Genomic DNA, 19,866 nt, shown 5'->3' with positions numbered 1-19,866 from the left:
ACACATGCACATTGTACAAATGCCAAACGCAGTTTGGCTAGTGTGAAGGAGGTGTCCCCCTCAAGCCCTTCCCTGAGGGAAATCCTTAAGGAGCGTTTTCATTGTAACACCCAATAAAGAAGGTTCCTACTAGGGATCAAAGAGGACTGTCAGACAGGCTGGTCAGATGACTATCTGCAGAAGACCCAGACACAGAGACTGGCTGTGTGTGTGTGTTGTCTACCTGTAGAGGTAAAAGCCCTCGGATAACAATTGAAGACATAACACACATACAGACAGTTTGTTCGTGGATGTAGTGCTGTATCACTATAAACCTTGTGGGCGTGTCTCTATGTGATGGGTCGCTCCTCTGTAAACCTGGGCCGCCCGCTAGTGCGCGCCATGGTTCCCATAGCAACAGCAGCAGCAGACAATGCAGGAAGTGTGTGTGTCCGTTTGCATGTGAGGGGAAAGGGCGAGAGCAGCTTAACGTCGCTATGGGAAGGAGGGGATATGAACGGGCTGGGAAGAAGATACACCTGTAGCACGTGTAGTTTGTGTGGTTTGTGTGTGTTTGTGTGGTTTGTGTGTGTGTGTGGTGGGTTTGTGTGTGTGTGCGTGTGTGTGTGTGTGTGTGGAGGGTTTGCGTGGTTTGTGTGTGTGTGTGGTGGGTTTGCGTGGTTTGTGTGTGGTGGGTTTGCGTGGTTTGTGTGTGTGTGTGGTGGGTTTGTGTGGTTTGTGTGTGTGTGGTGGGTTTGTGTGTGTGTGTGTGGTGGGTTTGTGTGTGTGTGTGTGGTGGGTTTGTGTGTGTGTGTGGTGGGTTTGTGTGTGTGTGGTGGGTTTGAGGGGTTTGTGTGTGTGGAGTGTTTGCGGGGTTTGTGTGTGTGTGTGGTGGGTTTGCGGGGTTTGTGTGTGTGTGTGGTGGGTTTGCGGGGTTTGTGTGTGTGTGTGGTGGTGTGTATGAATGTGCCATGGCAGGACATGTGTTCCATGTCTACAGCCACAGTCTCAGCAACCTCCACATGGACATTATGACGGTAAGATGCTTCACACTCAAACAGCCCCCCAAAATATGCGGTGGTCTTGAGTGTTTGAGGCCTGGTGGCTGTCAGTGTGTGTGTGTGTGTGTGTGTGTGTGTGTGTGTTTGTCCTGACTGAGTGTGAGTAACGTCTTTGTTTCCTGCTCATGTATGTCTGTGATCGTTGTGTTGTGTCTGAACCGGTCTGTGATCGATGTGTTGTGTCTGAACCGGTCTGTGATCGTTGTGTCTGAACCGGTCTGTGATCGTTGTGTTGTCTGAACCGGTCTGTAATCGATGTGTTGCGTCTGAACCGGTCTGTGATCGTTGTGTTGCGTCTGATCCGTTCTGTGATCGTTGTGTTGCATCTGAACCGGTCTGTGATCGATGTGTTGCGTCTGAACCGGTCTGTGATCGTTGTGTCTGAACCGGTCTGTGATCGTTGTGTTGTGTCTGAACCGGTCTGTGATCGATGTGTTGCGTCTGAACCGGTCTGTGATCGTTGTGTTGCGTCTGAACCGGTCTGTGATCGTTGTGTTGCGTCTGAACCGGTCTGTGATCGTTGTGTTGCGTCTGAACCGGTCTGTGATCGATGTGTTGCGTCTGAACCGGTCTGTGATCGATGTTTTGTGTCTGAACCGGTCTGTGATCGTTGTGTTGCGTCTGAACCGGTCTGTGATCGATGTGTTGCGTCTGAACCGGTCTGTGATCGTTGTGTCTGAACCGGTCTGTGATCGATGTGTTGCGTCTGAACCGGTCTGTGATCGTTGTGTTGCGTCTGATCCGTTCTGTGATCGTTGTGTTGCGTCTGATCCGTTCTGTGATCGTTGTGTTGCATCTGAACCGGTCTGTGATCGATGTGTTGCGTCTGAACCGGTCTGTGATCGTTGTGTCTGAACCGGTCTGTGATCGATGTGTTGCGTCTGAACCGGTCTGTGATCGTTGTGTTGCGTCTGATCCGTTCTGTGATCGTTGTGTTGCGTCTGAACCGGTCTGTGATCGTTGTGTTGTGTCTGATCAGTTCTGTGATCGTTGTGTTGCATCTGAACCGGTCTGTGATCGATGTGTTGCGTCTGAACCGGTCTGTGATCGTTGTGTCTGAACCGGTCTGTGATCGATGTGTTGTGTCTGAACCGGTCTGTGATCGTTGTGTTGTGTCTGATCCGTTCTGTGATCGTTGTGTTGCGTCTGAACCGGTCTGTGATCGTTGTGTTGTGTCTGATCCGTTCTGTGATCGTTGTGTTGCGTCTGAACCGGTCTGTGATCGTTGTGTCTGAACCGGTCTGTGATCGATGTGTTGCGTCTGAACCGGTCTGTGATCGTTGTGTCTGAACCGGTCTGTGATCGATGTGTTGCGTCTGAACCGGTCTGTGATCGTTGTGTTGCGTCTGATCCGTTCTGTGATCGTTGTGTTGCATCTGAACCGGTCTGTGATCGATGTGTTGCGTCTGAACCGGTCTGTGATCGTTGTGTCTGAACCGGTCTGTGATCGATGTGTTGCGTCTGAACCGGTCTGTGATCGTTGTGTTGTGTCTGATCCGTTCTGTGATCGTTGTGTTGCGTCTGAACCGGTCTGTGATCGATGTGTTGCGTCTGAACTGGTCTGTGATCGTTGTGTCTGAACCGGTCTGTGATCGATGTGTTGTGTCTGAACCGGTCTGTGATCGTTGTGTTGTGTCTGATCCGTTCTGTGATTGTTGTGTTGCGTCTGAACCGGTCTGTGATCGATGTGTTGCGTCTGAACCAGTCTGTGATCGTTGTGTCTGAACCGGTCTGTGATCGATGTGTTGTGTCTGAACCGGTCTGTGATCGTTGTGTTGTGTCTGATCTGTTCTGTGATCGTTGTGTTGCGTCTGAACCGGTCTGTGATCGTTGTGTTGTGTCTGATCCGTTCTGTGATCGTTGTGTTGCGTCTGAACCGGTCTGTGATTGATGTGTTGTGTCTGAACCGGTCTGTGATCGTTGTGTGGTGTCTGAACCGATCTGTTATCGTTGTGTTTTGTCTGATCTGTCTCTCTGGGCTCGACAGGTGATCCTGGTACAGGTGAATCCAGGGGAGACCTTCACCATCAGAGCAGAGGACGGCTCGCTGCAATGCATCCAGGGTAGGTCACACGCTTATGACATCACAACCCTGAGCCTCAGTTACACCTGTCTCATTTTGATGACCTCATCCCTGTTCTCTGTTGACATCACAACACTGTGCTTAGCTAGATGTGTGTGTGTGTGATATTCGATGGTTTGTGTTGTACTTTAAACATACTGGTATATAACAAGCTATTATAGACCAGGGGGGTTCCTGTAACTCCAAGGGTGAGTCTCACTCTGATGACATCACAACATAGTGAGATGTAAATCCCCCACCCTGAATAGGGTCTTTATCGCTCTCTGTCTCTCTCTGTCTCTCTCTGTCACCCCCCTCTCTGATGAAGGGTCTCTTTCAGACAGTACTGTCTTGGCTCAGACAGCCCCCCTCCCCTACTATGTTATTCTAGCTAATTACCCAACCCTCATCCTCCACCCAGTGTGCAATTCAATTAGGTCTCAGAGCTTTTGCCAGATGCCAAAGAGACAGAGAGACACCCAGACAGACAGGCAGGCAGGGAGAAGATGTGTTTGTACTGCCGGAGTCTCTGAGTGGGTAGGATATGTTTCCAGCCCAGTGTCAGGTACAGGTTGGACCAGACAGCGTATGGGTTAAGGCACCTGCAGACCAGGTTCTGTTTGCTCCAAGCAGAACTTGGCGAGGCGAAAGCCATCGTCTGCGGTCGCATACTCCATTAATAACCTTATACTGCAGTGGGCTGAATCAGGGTCACAGAGTGATTCTTGTTAGTCTTAAACAAATCTACTTTGAAACAAGAGTATACACCTTCACACACATGGTTCTCACCCCCCCCCCCCCTTCTCTAGCCCGTACCATGAAAACAGCCCCAGACCATAATTCCTCCTCTACCAAACTTTACAGTTGGCACTTTACAGTTGGCACTACATCGTGCGTTCCAATTCATCCCTAAGGTAGGTCAGGGCTTTGCAGGCCTGGCATCCGCCAAACCCAGATTTTGCGGGAGCAAACTGTTGGCGAAGGTCGTATGTTGTAGCCGTGAACGTAGCCCCCATGAAAAACACAACCCAGCCAAGCCGCACTGCTTCTTGACACAATGCCCACTTAACCCACGAAACCAGCCGCACCAATGTGTCGGTCATAAAATACCTTTGCTTGAAAATCTTGAAAAAAAGTGCCAATACTGTTGTTTGTCCCTCTCGAGACACTGTTGTAACAATGTAGCCAGTAACACTTCCTCAAAATAGTGGAAACCAGCCGCACCAATGTGTCGGAGGAAACACCTGGCGACGGTGTCAGCATGCACTGCACCCGGCCCGCCACAGGAGTCACTAGTGCGCGATGGGACAAGGATATCCCTGCAGGCAAAACCCTCCCCTAACCCAGACGACGCTGGGCCAATTTTGCGCCGCCCCATGGGTCTCCCAGTCTCGGCCTGCTTCGACAGAACCTGGACTCGAGTCAGAATCTCTAGTGGCACAGCTAGCACTGCGATGCAGTCCCTTAGACCACTGCACCACTCGGGAGGCCCAAGACATGCAATTTTACACCTAGCTAAGACATTTGGTGCAATATTTCACAAGTGAACAAAATGTGCATGAAAACTAGTCGTCTCGCGTTGAGTGACAACAAACACTTCATAGAAAAATCCGGTCCATAGTTCCCATCTCTACCGTTGACCTATCACTGACGAAGGGGTGTAGACTTCAGCTACTGAACTTTGACTTGCCCCAAGAGAAAAAGAACAGCAGGGCAAAACAAACTACTGCCGAACACAAGAAGGAATAACAACTTCTCTAAATCTCCTCATAATATATGCAGGAGGTGTTTGGACTAGATAGCATGCGACAGGCTTTAGGGTTAGACAGTGTGTCTGTGTGTATAGGGGGTGTTACTTTGCACACTCAGGTTGAGGAAGCAGACAGGAGAGGTCACTGGAACAGAACACCCTCTATGACCACACACACACACGCTCAGGTCACTGGGTTTAGTGAGAGTTAGGGTGAAGCAGTGTGTTTGAAGACCAGTTGAGCTGTTCTTTACTGAGACCTCAGAGCAGTGTGTGTGTGTGTGTGTGTGTGCATGTACATCTATTACAGAGACTGGAGTTTTATATAAAGTAACCTCTGTTTGACTGGAGTACTGTGGTACACACACTGCTCTGACTGCACCAGTCAATATACTACACTGTCCAAAGACAGATTCTTCAAGACAGAATCTCTATCTCACTCACTCGTTTCCCCTCGCTCTATCTAGGGTTCAATACCGGTGGCCGGTATCCCCGGACTTCCCAACCAAGCTCCTTCCTGTATTCCCCATAAAGATAACGAAGGGTCCCGTGGACCAGTAATATAAAAATGTTATGCCCCTGGTTTTTGATCCACTTAACTATTTTCCCTTACCGTCTCTCCCCTCTCACTCTCTCCCCTCTCACTCTCTCCCTCCCTGAACGTTCCCACACTCACATCAAAGGCAGTGACTATAGAGTGTGTGAAAGCACCATGCTATGGAATGTGGTGTGTGTGTGCTTTTGCCACAGCCATCCTAGAGCTGGCAGGATAATTATGTGTGGGACATCTGTAGGCTTTTGCTGTTGTATTGCTGTTACATGTATGGGTAATATAGTTTGAAGTATTTCCTGAGCGGGGCGGCTGTTACATGTATGGGTAATGTAGTTTAAAGTATTTCCTAGCAGAGGACCTGTTGCAGTGTGGTTGTAGTTTAATGTATTTCCTGAACAGGGCGGCTGTTGTGGACCCTTCCACTGGCCCCATTGATGTGGTTTCTTTTCCAGGTGTGTGTGTGTGTGTGTGTGTGTGTGTGTGTGTGTGTGTGTGTGCCATCTGCTCAAAGCCAAGAAACTCTTTGATTCTCTTTCACCGACACGTGAGACCTTTCCCATATCTCTTTCTCTATCTTTCTCTCTCTTTCTCAAAGCCAGTTGTATGTAACATATAGTATGTTGTACTGTAATTATCCTGCGTGCAAAACAGGTTGCAGTCAATGAGTCAGGTTGTATTCTGGTTGCAGAAGGACATTTTGTCCACATCTTTATGTGATTTAAATGACCAGATATATGTTAAAGATGACATCATAGTCATGATGTTGTCATGTTGTCTTTACCTGGTTTAGTTGTAATCTGGTTCAATGTCAACTCCTCATCTAGGAAACACATTTACTTGTGCTTGGGTGGGACAGTGTTGCGTGGGCTCAGTGTTGGGTGGGCTCAGTGTTGCGTGGGCTCAGTGTTGGGTGGGCTCAGTGTTGGGTGGGCTCAGTGTTGGGTGAGCTTAGTGTTGGGTGGGCTCAGTGTTGCGTGGGCTCAGTGTTGGGTGGGCTCAGTGTTGGGTGGGCTCAGTGTTGGGTGGGCTCAGTGGCGTGGGCTCAGTGTTGGGTGGGCTCAGTGTTGGGTGGGCTCAGTGTTGGGTGGGCTCAGTGTTGGGTGGGCTTAGTGTGCAAGTGTGTGTATAGGAGGAGCGAGGTTCACTGTGTTCCAGTTCTGTGATATCATCAGCAGGCGCAGTAGATGCACGGGGGAGGAGCTTGTCAGACTGTGTGGGAGTGTGTGTTTTTCATTAAAAAACAGACTTTTAGAAACTAGAAACAACGATCTGAAGGAGAGGGGGAGAGAGGAGGAGAGAGGAGGAGAGAGGGGGAGGAGGAGGAGGGGGAGGGGGAGAGAGGAGGAGAGGAGGGGGAGAGAGGGGGAGAGAGGGAGGAGAGAGGGGGAGGGGGAGGAGGAGGAGGAGGGAGAGGAGGGGAGAGGAGGAGAGGAGGGGGAGAGAGGAGGGAGGAGAGAGGGGGAGGGGGAGAGGAGGAGAGAGGGGGAGAGAGGAGGAGAGAGGGGGAGAGAGGAGGAGAGAGGAGGAGAGAGAGGAGGAGAGAGGGAGATACAGAGATAAAGAAAGAGGGGCACAGAGACATGAAAAAGTATTTGCCCCCTTTCTGATTTTCAGCATATTTTTTATACTGAATGTTATCAGATCTTCAACCAAAACCTAATATTAGATAAAGGGAACCTGAGTTCCCAAATAACAACAATATTATTTAATTTATTGAATTAACAAAAGTTATGCAGTGACCAATTCTCCAGTGTGAAATCGTCATTTCCCCCTCACACTCAATAAGTGGTTGTACCACCTTCAGCAGCGATGACTGCAACCAAACGCTTCCTGTAGTTGTCTCTCACGTCACTGTGGAGGAATTGTGTCCCACTCTTACATGCAGAACTGCTTAAACTGCTTGTTTCAAATCCTGCCACAACATCTCGATTGGGATCATTAGGTCTGGACTTTGACTGGTCCATTCCAAAACTTCAAATGTTTAACTTTTTAGCCATTTTCATGTAGACTTGATTGTGTGTTTTGGATCGTTGTCTTGCTGCGTGCGTGCGTAGAGTGCGTTGGATTCCACTAGGTTTGGGAAAGCTGTCACCATGAGAATGAAAACCTCTCCAGGTGGTGTGTAATGGTATTTGGGCCCACAGGGCCTGGAGTGTCTGAGTTAGTGTGGTTCTGTTTGGAGACAACTAAATCATGACAAAACAAAAAGATAATTACTTTACACATAGGAAAGAATTAACAAAAAACCCCAGAGCAAACTAGAATGCTACTTGGCCCTAAACAGAGAGTACACAGTGGCATAATACCTGACCCCTGTGACTGACCCAAACTTAAGGAAAGCTTTGACTATGTACAGACTCAGTGAGCATAGCCTTGCTATTGAGAAAGGCCGCCGTAGGCAGACCTGGCTCTCAAGAGAAGACAGGCTATGTGCACATGTAACGGATGTGAAACGGCTAGCTTAGTTAGCTGTGGTGCGAGCTAAATAGCGTTTCAATCGGTGACGTCACTTGCTCTGAGACCTTGAAGTAGTGGTTCTACTTTTGTGGAGCGATGGCTAACGATGCTTCGAGGGGTGACTGTTGTTGATGTGTGCAGAGGGTCCCTGGTTCGCGCCCGGGTATGGGCGAGGGGACGGTCTAAAGTTATACTGTTACACACACTGCCCACAAAATGAGGTGGAAACTGAGCTGCACTTCCTAACCTCCTGCCAAGTGTATGACCATATTAGAGACACATATTTCCCTCAGATTACACAGACCCACAAAGAATTAGAAAACAAAAATGTTGATAAACTCCCATATCTACTGGGTGAAATACCACAGTGTGCCATCACAGCAGCATGAGGTGTGACCTGTTGCCACAAGAAAAGGGCAACCAGTGAAGAACAAACACCATTGTAAATACAACCCTTATTTATGTTTATTTATTTTCCCTTTTGTACTAACTATTTGTACATTGTTACAACACTGTATATATACATAATAGGACTTCTATCTGTGTGTGTGTTTGCTCCTGAGAGAGTGCTTTTCCAGATTTGGAATTCTTGGCTTCCCGGAAGCTCAGGGATCAACTGAAGCAGTCCTCTCTCCATCCCTCTCTTCTCGCTTTTCTTCCTCTCTTTCTCCATCCCTCTATCTGTCTGTCTGAAAACGTCATCCCTCTTTCCTTCTCTTCTCTCTGTCCCGTTCTCTCATCCTATCTGGTCTACTCCCTTCAACATCAGCTACTTATGCTTCTCTGTCTTCTCTTTTGTTCCTTCTTTCTGGCTTGTAGGGGAAAGCCCTTTCCCTTCTGCTCAGCGGTGATAAGCTTAGAGATGAAAGAGACAACTGTGATAGGCTCAGAGATGAGAGACAACTGTGATAGGCTCAGAGATGAGAGACAGATGTGATAGGCTCAGAGATGAAAGAGACAGATGTGATATTCTCAGAGATGAAAGAGGCAGCTGTGATAGGCTCAGAGATGAGAGACAGATGTGATAGGCTCAGAGATGAAAGAGACAGGAAGTCAGGGTCTGGGGCGGGGCTTAGCCTTGGGGAGCGAGTAGTGAGAGGAGAGACTGGAAAGAAAAGGAGAGGAAGAGAGAGACCAAGAAATTTGATCGAGAGATATATAAGAGATATATATAGATAGATAGAACATGGGTCAATGCAATGTTCTGTCTTGCATTCTCTCTCCTTCTTCCTCTCCTTCCCTTTTCCACGCCCCTACTTTTTGTCTGATAAGCCAAAAGCCCCAGGATGACAGACAGACAGACAGACAGACAGACAGACAGACAATGGAATGTTGAGTAGGGAAAGTCCCTGCTAATTTAGAATTTCCAGTATTCTTTCCACTGAACCCTCTCTCCTTCTTCTCTCACTCCTTCTCTCACTCCTTCCCTCATCTTCCTCTCTCCTTCCCTTGGTCTCTCTCACTTTCTACCTCTCTCTCGCTCTGTCTCTCTATCTCTCCCTCTCTCTCTCTCTCTCCATCCGTCTCTCTCTCTCTCTCTGTCTGTCTCTCTGTGATGGACACAAACACCCTGCTGTTCAGACCATGACTCACACAGCAGGAATTTCCCAGATGAAAATGTGGAGAGAGTGAAAGGAGGGAGAGAGGGAGGAAGAGTCTGCTAACAGAAAGTTACTAATGACGTTTATTGAACACAATTAATTAATTTCTTCACTGATGGATATCAGGTGAGACAGGGCTTAAGTTGAGGGAGAGAAAGAAAAGTAGAAGAATGGAGGGCAAGAGAGAGAGAGAGAGAGACCGAGAGAGAGAGAGACCGAGAGAGAGACCGAGAGAGAGGATGGGAGGAGAGCAGGAAATGGTTATGAGACTCCCAGTCTGTTTACACTCCAACAGCTGCTGCACCTCTTCACTCTCTCGCTGTGTGTGTGCGTGTATTCATACATTGGGAACAGTGAGTCATCAGGATCTGGGTTATTAGATCGAGACGGCTTCCCTGCCTCCCTCCCTACCCCTCTTCCTCCCTCCCTACCCCCCTTCCTCCCTGCCTCCCTCCCTACCCCCCTTCCTCCCTGCCTCCCTCCCTACCCCCCTTCCTCCCTGCCTCCCTCCCTACCCTTCTTCCTCCCTGCCTCACTCCCTACCCTTCTTCCTCCCTGCCTCCCTCCCTACCCTTCTTCCTCCCTGCCTCCCTCCCTACTCTTCTTCCTCCCTGCCTCCCTCCCTACCCTTCTTCCTCCCTGCCTCCCTCCCTTACCTTCTTCCTCCCTGCCTCCTCCCTACCCGTCTTCCTCCCTGCCTCCCTCCCTTACCTTCTTCCTCCCTGCCTCCCTCCCTACCCTTCTTCCTCCCTGCCTCCCTCCCTTACCTTCTTCCTCCCTGCCTCCCTCCCTACCCTTCTTCCTCCCTGCCTCCCTCCCTTACCTTCTTCCTCCCTGCCTCCCTCCCTACCCGTCTTCCTCCCTGCCTCCCTCTCTACCATTGTTCCTCCCTGCCTCCCTCCCTCCCCCTTCCTCCCTGCCTCACTCCATCCCCCTCTTCCTCCCTGCCTCACTCCATCCCCCTCTTCCTCCCTGCCTCACTCCATCCCCCTCTTCCTCCCTGCCTCACTCCATCCCCCTCTTCCTCCCTGCCTCACTCCATCCCCCTCTTCCTCCCTGCCTCCCTCCCTACCCCTCTTCCTCCCTACCTCTCTTCCTCCCTGCCTCCCTCCCTACCCCCCTGCCTCCCTCCCTACCCCTCTTCCTCCCTGCCTCACTCCATCCCCCTCTTCCTCCCTGCCTCACTCCATCCCCCTCTTCCTCCCTGCCTCACTCCATCCCCCTCTTCCTCCCTGCCTCCCTCCCTACCCCTCTTCCTCCCTACCTCTCTTCCTCCCTGCCTCCCTCCCTACCCCCCTGCCTCCCTCCCTACCCCCCTTCCTCCCCGCCTCCCTCCCTACCCTTCTTCCTCCCTGCCTCCCTCCCCACCCTTCTTCCTCCCTGCCTCCCTCCCCCACCCTTCTTCCTCCCTGCCTCCCTCCCCACCCTTCTTCCTCCCTGCCTCCCTCCCCACCCTTCTTCCTCCCTGCCTCCCTCCCTACTCTTCTTCCTCCCTGCCTCCCTCCCTTACCTTCTTCCTCCCTGCCTCCCTCCCTACCCGTCTTCCTCCCTGCCTCCCTCCCTACCATTCTTCCTCCCTGCCTCCCTCCCTACCCTTCTTCCTCCCTGCCTCCCTCCCTTACCTTCTTCCTCCCTGCCTCCCTCCCTACCCCTGCCTCACTCCATCCCCCTCTTCCTCCCTGCCTCACTCCATCCCCCTCTTCCTCCCTGCCTCACTCCATCCCCCTCTTCCTCCCTGCCTCCCTCCCTACCCCTCTTCCTCCCTACCTCTCTTCCTCCCTGCCTCCCTCCCTACCTCTCTTCCTCCCTGCCTCCCTCCCTACCCCTCTTCCGCTCTCTCTCCCTCTCTCTCTACTTCTACATCTCCAGTTAATATTCTCCACCATATTTCCAGGCATGTTCAGAGAAAAACAGTTTAGAAAACGTGGGTCTCAGTGTGTGCGTCACAGGAGGCTGCTGATGGGAGGATGGCTCATTATAATGGCTAGAATGGAGCGAATGGAATGGCAGCAAACACATGGACGCATGGGCATGTTTTGCTAATGCTAGGCTAAGAGGGGTCTAATGCTATGTTAACAAGAGGAGAGGAGATGACTGAAGAGATTACTCTGTATCATAATCTCTCTCTCTCTCGACTTGCTCTGGAATGTCAATCATAAGTTATGACGCTGCGTTTGTAGTGGAAGTACTTTGTATGTACCTCCTGCTTCACTGATCCTCTCTGCCCTCATTCATCATGGCTACCAGACTTGTGGCTGTGTGGCATCAGATTTGCCTCGACCACCCCAGACTGTCTGGTCTCTGCTATTTCAGATGTGCTGTCTCCCACAGTTCCTGCATCGTCTCGCTCTCTCTCTCTCGTGCGTGCTTTCTCCGTCTCTCACGCTCTCGCTCTCTGTTCTCTTTTTTTTTATCATTCTCTCTCTCTCATTCTGTCTATCTCTCACTGTAAAACTTTACTCCCATCCTGCACATTGTTCCTGTAATTTACTTTGATGTTGGGAAATGTTAAAGTGTGTGCTGGACTTGTTGTGTAAGGCAGAAGAAACTAGAGGTCGACCGATTATGATTTTTCAACGCCGATACCGATTATTGGAGGTCCCAAAACAAAGCCGATACCGATTAATCGGCCAATTTTGATTGATTTATTTGTAATAATGACAATTACAACAATACTGAATGAACACCTATTTTAACTTAATATAATACATCAATAAAATCAATTTAGCCTCAAATAAATAATGAAACATGTTCAATTTGGTTTAAATAATGCAAAAACAAAGTGTTGGAGAAGAAAGTAAAAGTGCAATATGTGCCATGTAAGAAAGCTAAGTTCCTTGCTCAGAACATGAGAACATATGAAGCTGGTGGTTCCTTTTAACATGAGTCTTCAATATTCCCAGGTAAGAAGTTTTAGGTTGTAGTTATTATAGGAATTATAGGACTATTTCACTCTATACCATTTGTATTTGATTAACCTTTGACTATTGGATGTTCTTATAGGCACTTTAGTACGTTATATGAACTTGAATTCGGCCCTAATTAATCGGCCATTCCGATGAATCAGTCGACCTCTAGAAGAAACTGTAGTGGGAGTGTCTGTTCTCAGAGCTCTGGAGAGATACCATTACCTTGGTCACACACGCACGCACGCACACACACACACACACACACACACACACACACACACACACACACACACACACACACACACACACACACACACACACACACACACACACACACACACACCCTGCTAAACACATACATAATACCCAGGTTGTGCCACATCATTACTGACCCGAACACACACACACTAGATATCCCATCAGAGCCCCTAGAAGCAGCTGCCGGATCTGGACGGTTTGTGTGTGTTTGTGTATGTTCAAGGGGTTGTTTGTGTGTGTGTATGTTCAAGGGTTTGTTTGTGTATGTTCAAGGGTTTGTGTGTGTGTGTGTGTATGTTCAAGGGGTTGTTTGTGTGTGTGTATGTTCAAGGGTTTGTGTGTGTATGTTCAAGGGTTTGTGTGTGTGTATGTTCAAGGGTTTGTGTGTGTGTGTGTGTTCAAGGGTTTGTGTGTGTGTGTGTGTGTGTGTATGTTCAAGGGTTTGTGTGTGTGTGTGTGTATGTTCAAGGGTTTGTGTGTGTATGTTAAGTTTGGGTTGTATACCGTATATACCGTGATTTTTTTTATATGATTTTACAATACTGTCAAGACCGTAAAAAAAAAAAATATATATATATATATTTGAATATTATAACTTTTGAAATACATGCAGTCAACTTGTGCACTAGATAATAGATCAAGCAAACCACGTTTCGCCTGCTAGATTATTTTTCATTATGAAGCTTACCTGTACTAGTTTACCAAAACAGCAGTTTGAGCCCGTCACACGTGGTTGTTTACAAAGAAGCACAATGAGCAAAACGGGAGCTTTGTGAGGTGAGTCACTCCTGCAGCACAACTTAATAAATGAGGTGATAATGTTACACTTGCATGAAATTAATATTTGCCAGATATAAATCGTTTAACTTAAGTTAACTCTCCAGAGCTCTGAGAACAGAATGGCTAACATTAGCTTGCAATATTTGAATTGTCTTGGCAAAAGCAGCAGAGACAATCCACCGCTGAATTAAGATTCCTGCTGTCTAATGTTTGTTTTGTGTGTGCTGCAAACTGCATTTTTTGAGATACTTGCATAACTTCATGGACTGGGTTTTCTGTCTTTAGTAAATGTTTGCATCCGCTATGGGAGTTCCTTTGTACTTGTTAGCATTTACCTAGCATTCGCTATGGGAGTTCCTTTGTACTTGTTAGCATTTACCTAGCATCCGCTATGGGAGTTCCTTTGTACTTGTTAGCATTTACCTAGCATTCGCTATGGGAGTTCCTTTGTACTTGTTAGCATTTACCCTAGCATCCGCTATGGGAGTTCCTTTGTACTTGTTAGCATTTACCTAGCATCCGCTATGGAAGATCTTTTGTACTTGTTAACATTTTGTTAGAATTCTGGTAACTGACGTTTTTGGGGCTTTTTTTGTTTAAAAAATAAATATTGCCCCTTGTGTGCACTGCCGGTATTATCATATATGCTGGGATGGCACAGGTACGTTATGAAGGTATGGAAATCTGAGTACCGCCCAACCCTAGTGTGTATGTGTGTGTTTAGGATTTCCATCTGTGCCTAGTTGCCTGCATGTAGGTCATCTTACAAACAGACTCCTTTCATAGCACACACAAACACATATACATACATACATACATACATACATACATACATACATACATACATACATACATACATACATACACACACATACATACATACACACACACACACACACACACACACACACACACACACACACACACACAAACACACTCTTTCCCAGGAGGGTCTGCGTTTCCTCTCAATATGGTAACCACATGTGAGAGAGGGGGGGCAGCGAAAGGGTGTGAGAGTGGGAGATGGGGAGAGTGGGAGATGGGGAGAGTGGGAGATGGGGAGAGTGGGAGATGGGGAGAGTGGGAGATGGGGAGAGTGGGAGATGGGGAGAGTGGGAGACAGGGAGGGAGTGGGAGATGTGGAGAGTGGGAGATGGGGAGAGTGGGAGATGTGGAGAGTGGGAGATGTGGAGAGTGGGAGATGTGGAGAGTGGGAGATGTGGAGAGTGGGAGATGTGGAGAGTGGGAGATGTGGAGAGTGGGAGATGTGGAGAGTGGGAGATGTGGAGAGTGGGAGATGTGGAGAGTGGGAGATGTGGAGAGTGGGAGATGTGGAGAGTGGGAGATGTGGGAGAGTGGGAGATGTGGAGAGTGGGAGAGGGGGGGGAGAGGGAGAGATGGGAGGGGGAGATGGGAGACAGGGAGGGGGAGACGGGAGACAGGGAGGGGGAGATGGGAGACAGGGAGGGGAGAGACGGGAGACAGGGAGGGGAGAGACGGGAGACAGGGAGATGGGAGAGACGGGAGGAGGGAGACAGGGAGACAGGGAGAGACGGGAGACAGGGAGGGAGAGACGGGAGACAGGGAGGGGAGAGACGGGAGACAGGGAGGGGAGAGACGGGAGACAGGGAGGGGAGAGACGGGAGACAGGGAGGGGAGAGATGGGAGACAGGGAGGGGAGAGATGGGAGACAGGGAGGGGAGAGATGGGAGACAGGGAGGGGAGATGGGAGACGTGGAGGGGGAGACGGGAGACGGGGAGGGGAGAGAGGGAAAAGAGGGAGACGGGGAGGGGGAGAGAGGGAGACGGGGAGGGGACTGATAGGAAGGGGAGAGAGGGAGACGGGGAGGGGAGAGAGGGAGACAGGGAGGGGGGAGATGGGAGACGGGGAGGGGAGAGAGGGAGACGGGGAGAGAGGGAGACGGGGAGGGGAGAGAGGGAGACGGGGAGGGGAGAGAGGGAGAGGGGGAGACGGGGAGGGGAGAGAGGGAGACGGGGAGGGGAGAGAGGGAGACGGGGAGGGGAGACAGGGAGGGGAGAGAGGGAGACAGGGAGGGGAGAGAGGGAGACAGGGAGGGGAGAGAGGGAAAGTGTTTTCCACATCTGTTCCTAAACGTTTTTATTCTCCACTGTGTTACTGTGTTTGAAGGATACAACCGATTGCGGGCACAACACCCACAAAAATAGGGGTGACGCTACATTTGCGAATATGAAAAAAATGGCGTTTCACCAGGAAGCATGTGTTTTTACTCACCAAAGTAACAACACAATGTGGTCAAAGACTTAGTAATGTGGTTGTAGTTAGGGGTGGAACGGTTCACCAAACCCATGGTTCGGTACGTATTGCGGTTTTGGTGTCACGGTTTGGTTTCGGTACAGCGGGAAAATGAAATGCCATTCACAATGTTCAGCATTCACTATATTCAGCATTCTCTATGTTCAGCATTCACTATGTTCAGCATTCTCTATGTTCAGCATTCACTATGTTCAGCATTCTCTATGTTCAGCATTCACTATATTCAGCATTCTCTATGTTCAGCATTCACTATGTTCAGCATTCACTATATTCAGCATTCTCTATGTTCAGCATTCACTATGTTCAGCATTCACTATGTTCAGCATTCACTATATTCAGCATTCACTATATTCAGCATTCACTATGTTCAGCATTCACTATGTTCAGCATTCACTATATTCAGCATTCTCTATGTTCAGCATTCTCTATGTTCAGCATTCACTATGTTCAGCATTCACTATGTTCAGCATTCTCTATGTTCAGCATTCTCTATGTTCAGCATTCACTATGTTCAGCATTCACTATATTCAGCATTCTCTATGTTCAGCATTCACTATGTTCAGCATTCACTATGTTCCTGGCATTATTCATTTTCTTCTTTTTTTAACTTATTTTACCAGATAAGTTGACGACCTGGGGAATAGTTACAGGAGAGAAGAGGGGGGATGAATGAGCCAATTAGAAGTTTGTGATGATTAGGTGGCCATGGTGTTATGAGGGCCAGATTGGGAATTTAACCAGGACACCGGGGTTACCACTAGTGATCCACCGATATTACATTTTTGGCCGATACCGATATCCAATATTTTCCTTGCCAAAAAAACGATACCGATAACGAATATTTTATTTTTTTCCGTCCTTTTAAGCATTCTAGTACAGTTAAATAGTTAACACACACACATGGACGCAGTGGTCTAAGCACTCCATCTCAGTGCAAGAGGGCGTCACTACGGTCCCTGGTTCGAATCCAGGCTGTATCACATCTGGCCGTGATTGGGAGTCCCATAGGGCGGCGCACAATTGGCCCAGCGTCGTCCAGGTTAGGCTGGGCTAGGCTGTCAATCTAAATAAGAATTTGTTCTTAACTGACTTGCCTAGTTACATAAAGGTTACACACACACACACACACCACACCACACCACAAAGACCAAAAAGTAATTTTGTTGTCATTTACGTATGTCCCCATTACCCATTGACATGCATTTTTCTGGATTTTTGTTTTGTTTTTCTGTCTCTCACTGTTCAAATAAACCTGCCATTAAAATTATAGACTGATCATTTCTTTGTCAGTGGGCAAACATACAAAATCAGCAGGGGATCAAATACCTTTTTCCCTCACTGTACATGTGAGATGAGTCGTAGAGGTCGACCGATTATGATTTTTCAACGCCGATACCGATTATTGGAGGTCCTAAAAAGCCGATAACGATTAATCGGACAATTTTAGTATTTTATTTGTAATAATGACAATTACAACAATACTGAATGAACACTTATTTTAACTTAATATAATACATCAATAAAATCAATTTAGCCTCAAGTAAATAATGAAACATGTTCAATTTGGTTTAAATAATGCAAAAACCAAGTGTTGGAGAAGAGAGTAAAAGTGCAATATGTGCTATGTAAGAAAGCTTTCAGTTCCTTGCTCAGAACATGAGAACATATGAAAGCTGGTGGTTCCTTTTAACATGAGTCTTCAATATTTCCAGGTAAGAAGTTTTAGGTTGTAGTTATTATAGGAATTATAGGACTATTTCACTCTATACCATTTGTATTTGATTAACCTTTGACTATTGGATGTTCTTATAGGCACTTTAGTATTGCCAGTGTAACAGTATAGCTTCCGTCCCTCTCCTCGCTCCTCCCTGGGCTCGAACCAGCAACACAACGACAACAGCCACCATCGAAGCAGCGTTACCCATGCAGAACAAGGGGAACAACTACTAGAAGGCTCAGAGCGAGTGACGTTTGAAACGCTATTAGCGCACGCTAACTAGCTAGCCATTTCACTTCGGTTACACCAGCCTCATCTCGGGAGTTGATAGGCTTGAAGGCATAAACAGCGCAATTCTTGACGCACAACGAAGAGCTGCCGGCACCGCTCAGTCAGATACCACCGCTCTGTCAGATTATATGCAACGCAGGACACGCTAGATACTCTCTAGTAATATCATCAACCATGTGTAGTTAACTAGTGATTATGATTGATTGTTTTTTATAAGATACGTTTAATGCTAGCTAGCAACTAACAGCAGTCTCCTTGTGGAGTGCAACAAGAGATAGGCAGGTCATTATTGCGTTGGACTAGTTAACTGTAAGGTTGCAAGATTGGATCCCCCGAGCTGACAAGGTGAAAATCTGTCGTTCTGCCCCTGAACAAGGCAGTTAACCCACCGTTCCTAGGCCGTCATTGAAAATAAGAATGTGTTCTTAACTGACTGGCCTAGTTAAATAAAGTAATAAATAAATAAATAATAAAATAATTTTATAAAATCGACAAATCGGCACCCAAAAATACCGATTTCCGATTGTTATGAAAACTTGAAATCGGCCATAATTAATCGGCCATTCCGATTAATTGGTCGACCTCTATAATGTAGGTTATGTAAACATATAAAAGTGGCATTGTTTAAAGTGGCTGGTGATACATGTATTACATAAAGATGGCAAGATGCAGTAGATGGTATAGAGTACAGTATATACATATGAGATGAGTAATGTAGGGTATGTAAACATATAAAGTGGCATTGTTTAAGGTAGCTCGTGATACATTTTTCAACTATTTTACATTATTAAAGTGGCTGGAGTTGAGTCAGTGTGTTGGCAGCAGCCCCTCAATGTTAGTTATGGCTGTTTAACAGTCTGATGGCCCTGAGATAGAAGCTGTTTTTCAGTCTCTCGGCCCCTGCTTTGATGAACCTATATACAGTGACCTCGCCTTACGGGTGATAGCGGGGTGAACAGGCAGTGGCTCGGGTGGTTGTTGTCCTTGATGATCTTTATGGCCTTCCTGTGACATCGCGTGGTGTAGGTGTCCTGGGGGGCAGGTAGTTTGCCCCCGGTGATGCGTTGTGCAGACCTCACTACCCTCTGTGGAGAGCCTTATGGTTGTGGGCGGAGCAGTTGCCATACCAGGCGGTGATACAGCCCGACAGGATGCTCTCGATTGTGCATCTGTAAAAGTTTGAGTGTTTTTGGTGACAAGCCGAATTTCTTCAACCTCCTGAGGTTGAAGAGGTACTGCTGCGACTTCTTCACCACACTGTCTGTGCGGGTGGACCAATTCAGTTTGCCCGTGATGTGTACGCTGAGGAACTTAAAACGTACTACCCTCACCACTACTGTCCCGTCAATGTGGATAGAGGGGTGCTCCCTATCCACGGTTGATTATCAAGGGCAATGAATTCTATTATCTTGCCGTTTGAGTTGTCTCGCTGACATTTTCTTACTCTTTCAAATGACTGCTCAACTTGAACTTGTTTAGTTGTTGGAAGTGTGCGCTTAGTATTTTTCTGCTTTTGTTCTGAATAGCGCTGTATTTTTCGTGGCGTCATTACGTCATCTCCCTACGTTATATAGGTATGCACGTCATCTACCCACATTATATAGGTATGCACGTCATCTACCCACGTTATATAGGTATGCACGACATCTACCAACGTTATATAGGTATGCATGTCATCTACCCACGTTATAGGTATACACGTCATCTACCTACGTTATATAGGTATGCACGTTGTCTACCTACGTTATATAGGTATGCACGTCGTCTACCCACATTATATAGGTATGCACGTCATCTACCTACGTTATATAGGTATGCACGTCATCTACCTACGTTATATAGGTATGCACGACATCTACCTACGTTATATAGGTATGCACGACATCTACCTACGTTATATAGGTATGCACGTCATCTACCTACGTTATATAGGTATGCACGTCATCTACCTACGTTATATAGGTATGCACGTCATCTACCTACGTTATATAGGTATGCACGTCATCTACCTACGTTATATAGGTATGCACGACATCTACCTACGTTATATAGGTATGCACGTCATCTACCTACGTTATATAGGTATGCACGACATCTACCTACGTTATATAGGTATGCACGTCAGCTTTGACATTGGTTTTGCACATCGGCG

General features: G+C 47.7%; 1 protein-coding gene across 1 annotated transcript in view; it reads left to right on the top strand.

Annotated features, from left to right (window-relative positions):
- Positions 1-19,866, top strand: part of LOC135541702 (fibronectin type III domain-containing protein 3B-like) — a 159,115-nt gene that overhangs the window by 45,679 nt on the left and 93,570 nt on the right. The window contains exon 4 of the mRNA XM_064968014.1: positions 3,028-3,103. Within this exon, the coding sequence (XP_064824086.1) occupies positions 3,028-3,103 (76 nt within the window). The remainder of the gene's footprint in view (positions 1-3,027; positions 3,104-19,866) is intronic.

The sequence above is a fragment of the Oncorhynchus masou genome, chromosome 6 (genome assembly GCF_036934945.1).
Source record: "Oncorhynchus masou masou isolate Uvic2021 chromosome 6, UVic_Omas_1.1, whole genome shotgun sequence".
Classification (NCBI taxonomy): domain Eukaryota; kingdom Metazoa; phylum Chordata; class Actinopteri; order Salmoniformes; family Salmonidae; genus Oncorhynchus; species Oncorhynchus masou.
The sequence above is the reverse complement of the archived record's forward strand: the minus strand, read 5'-3'. Positions and strand labels throughout refer to the sequence as shown.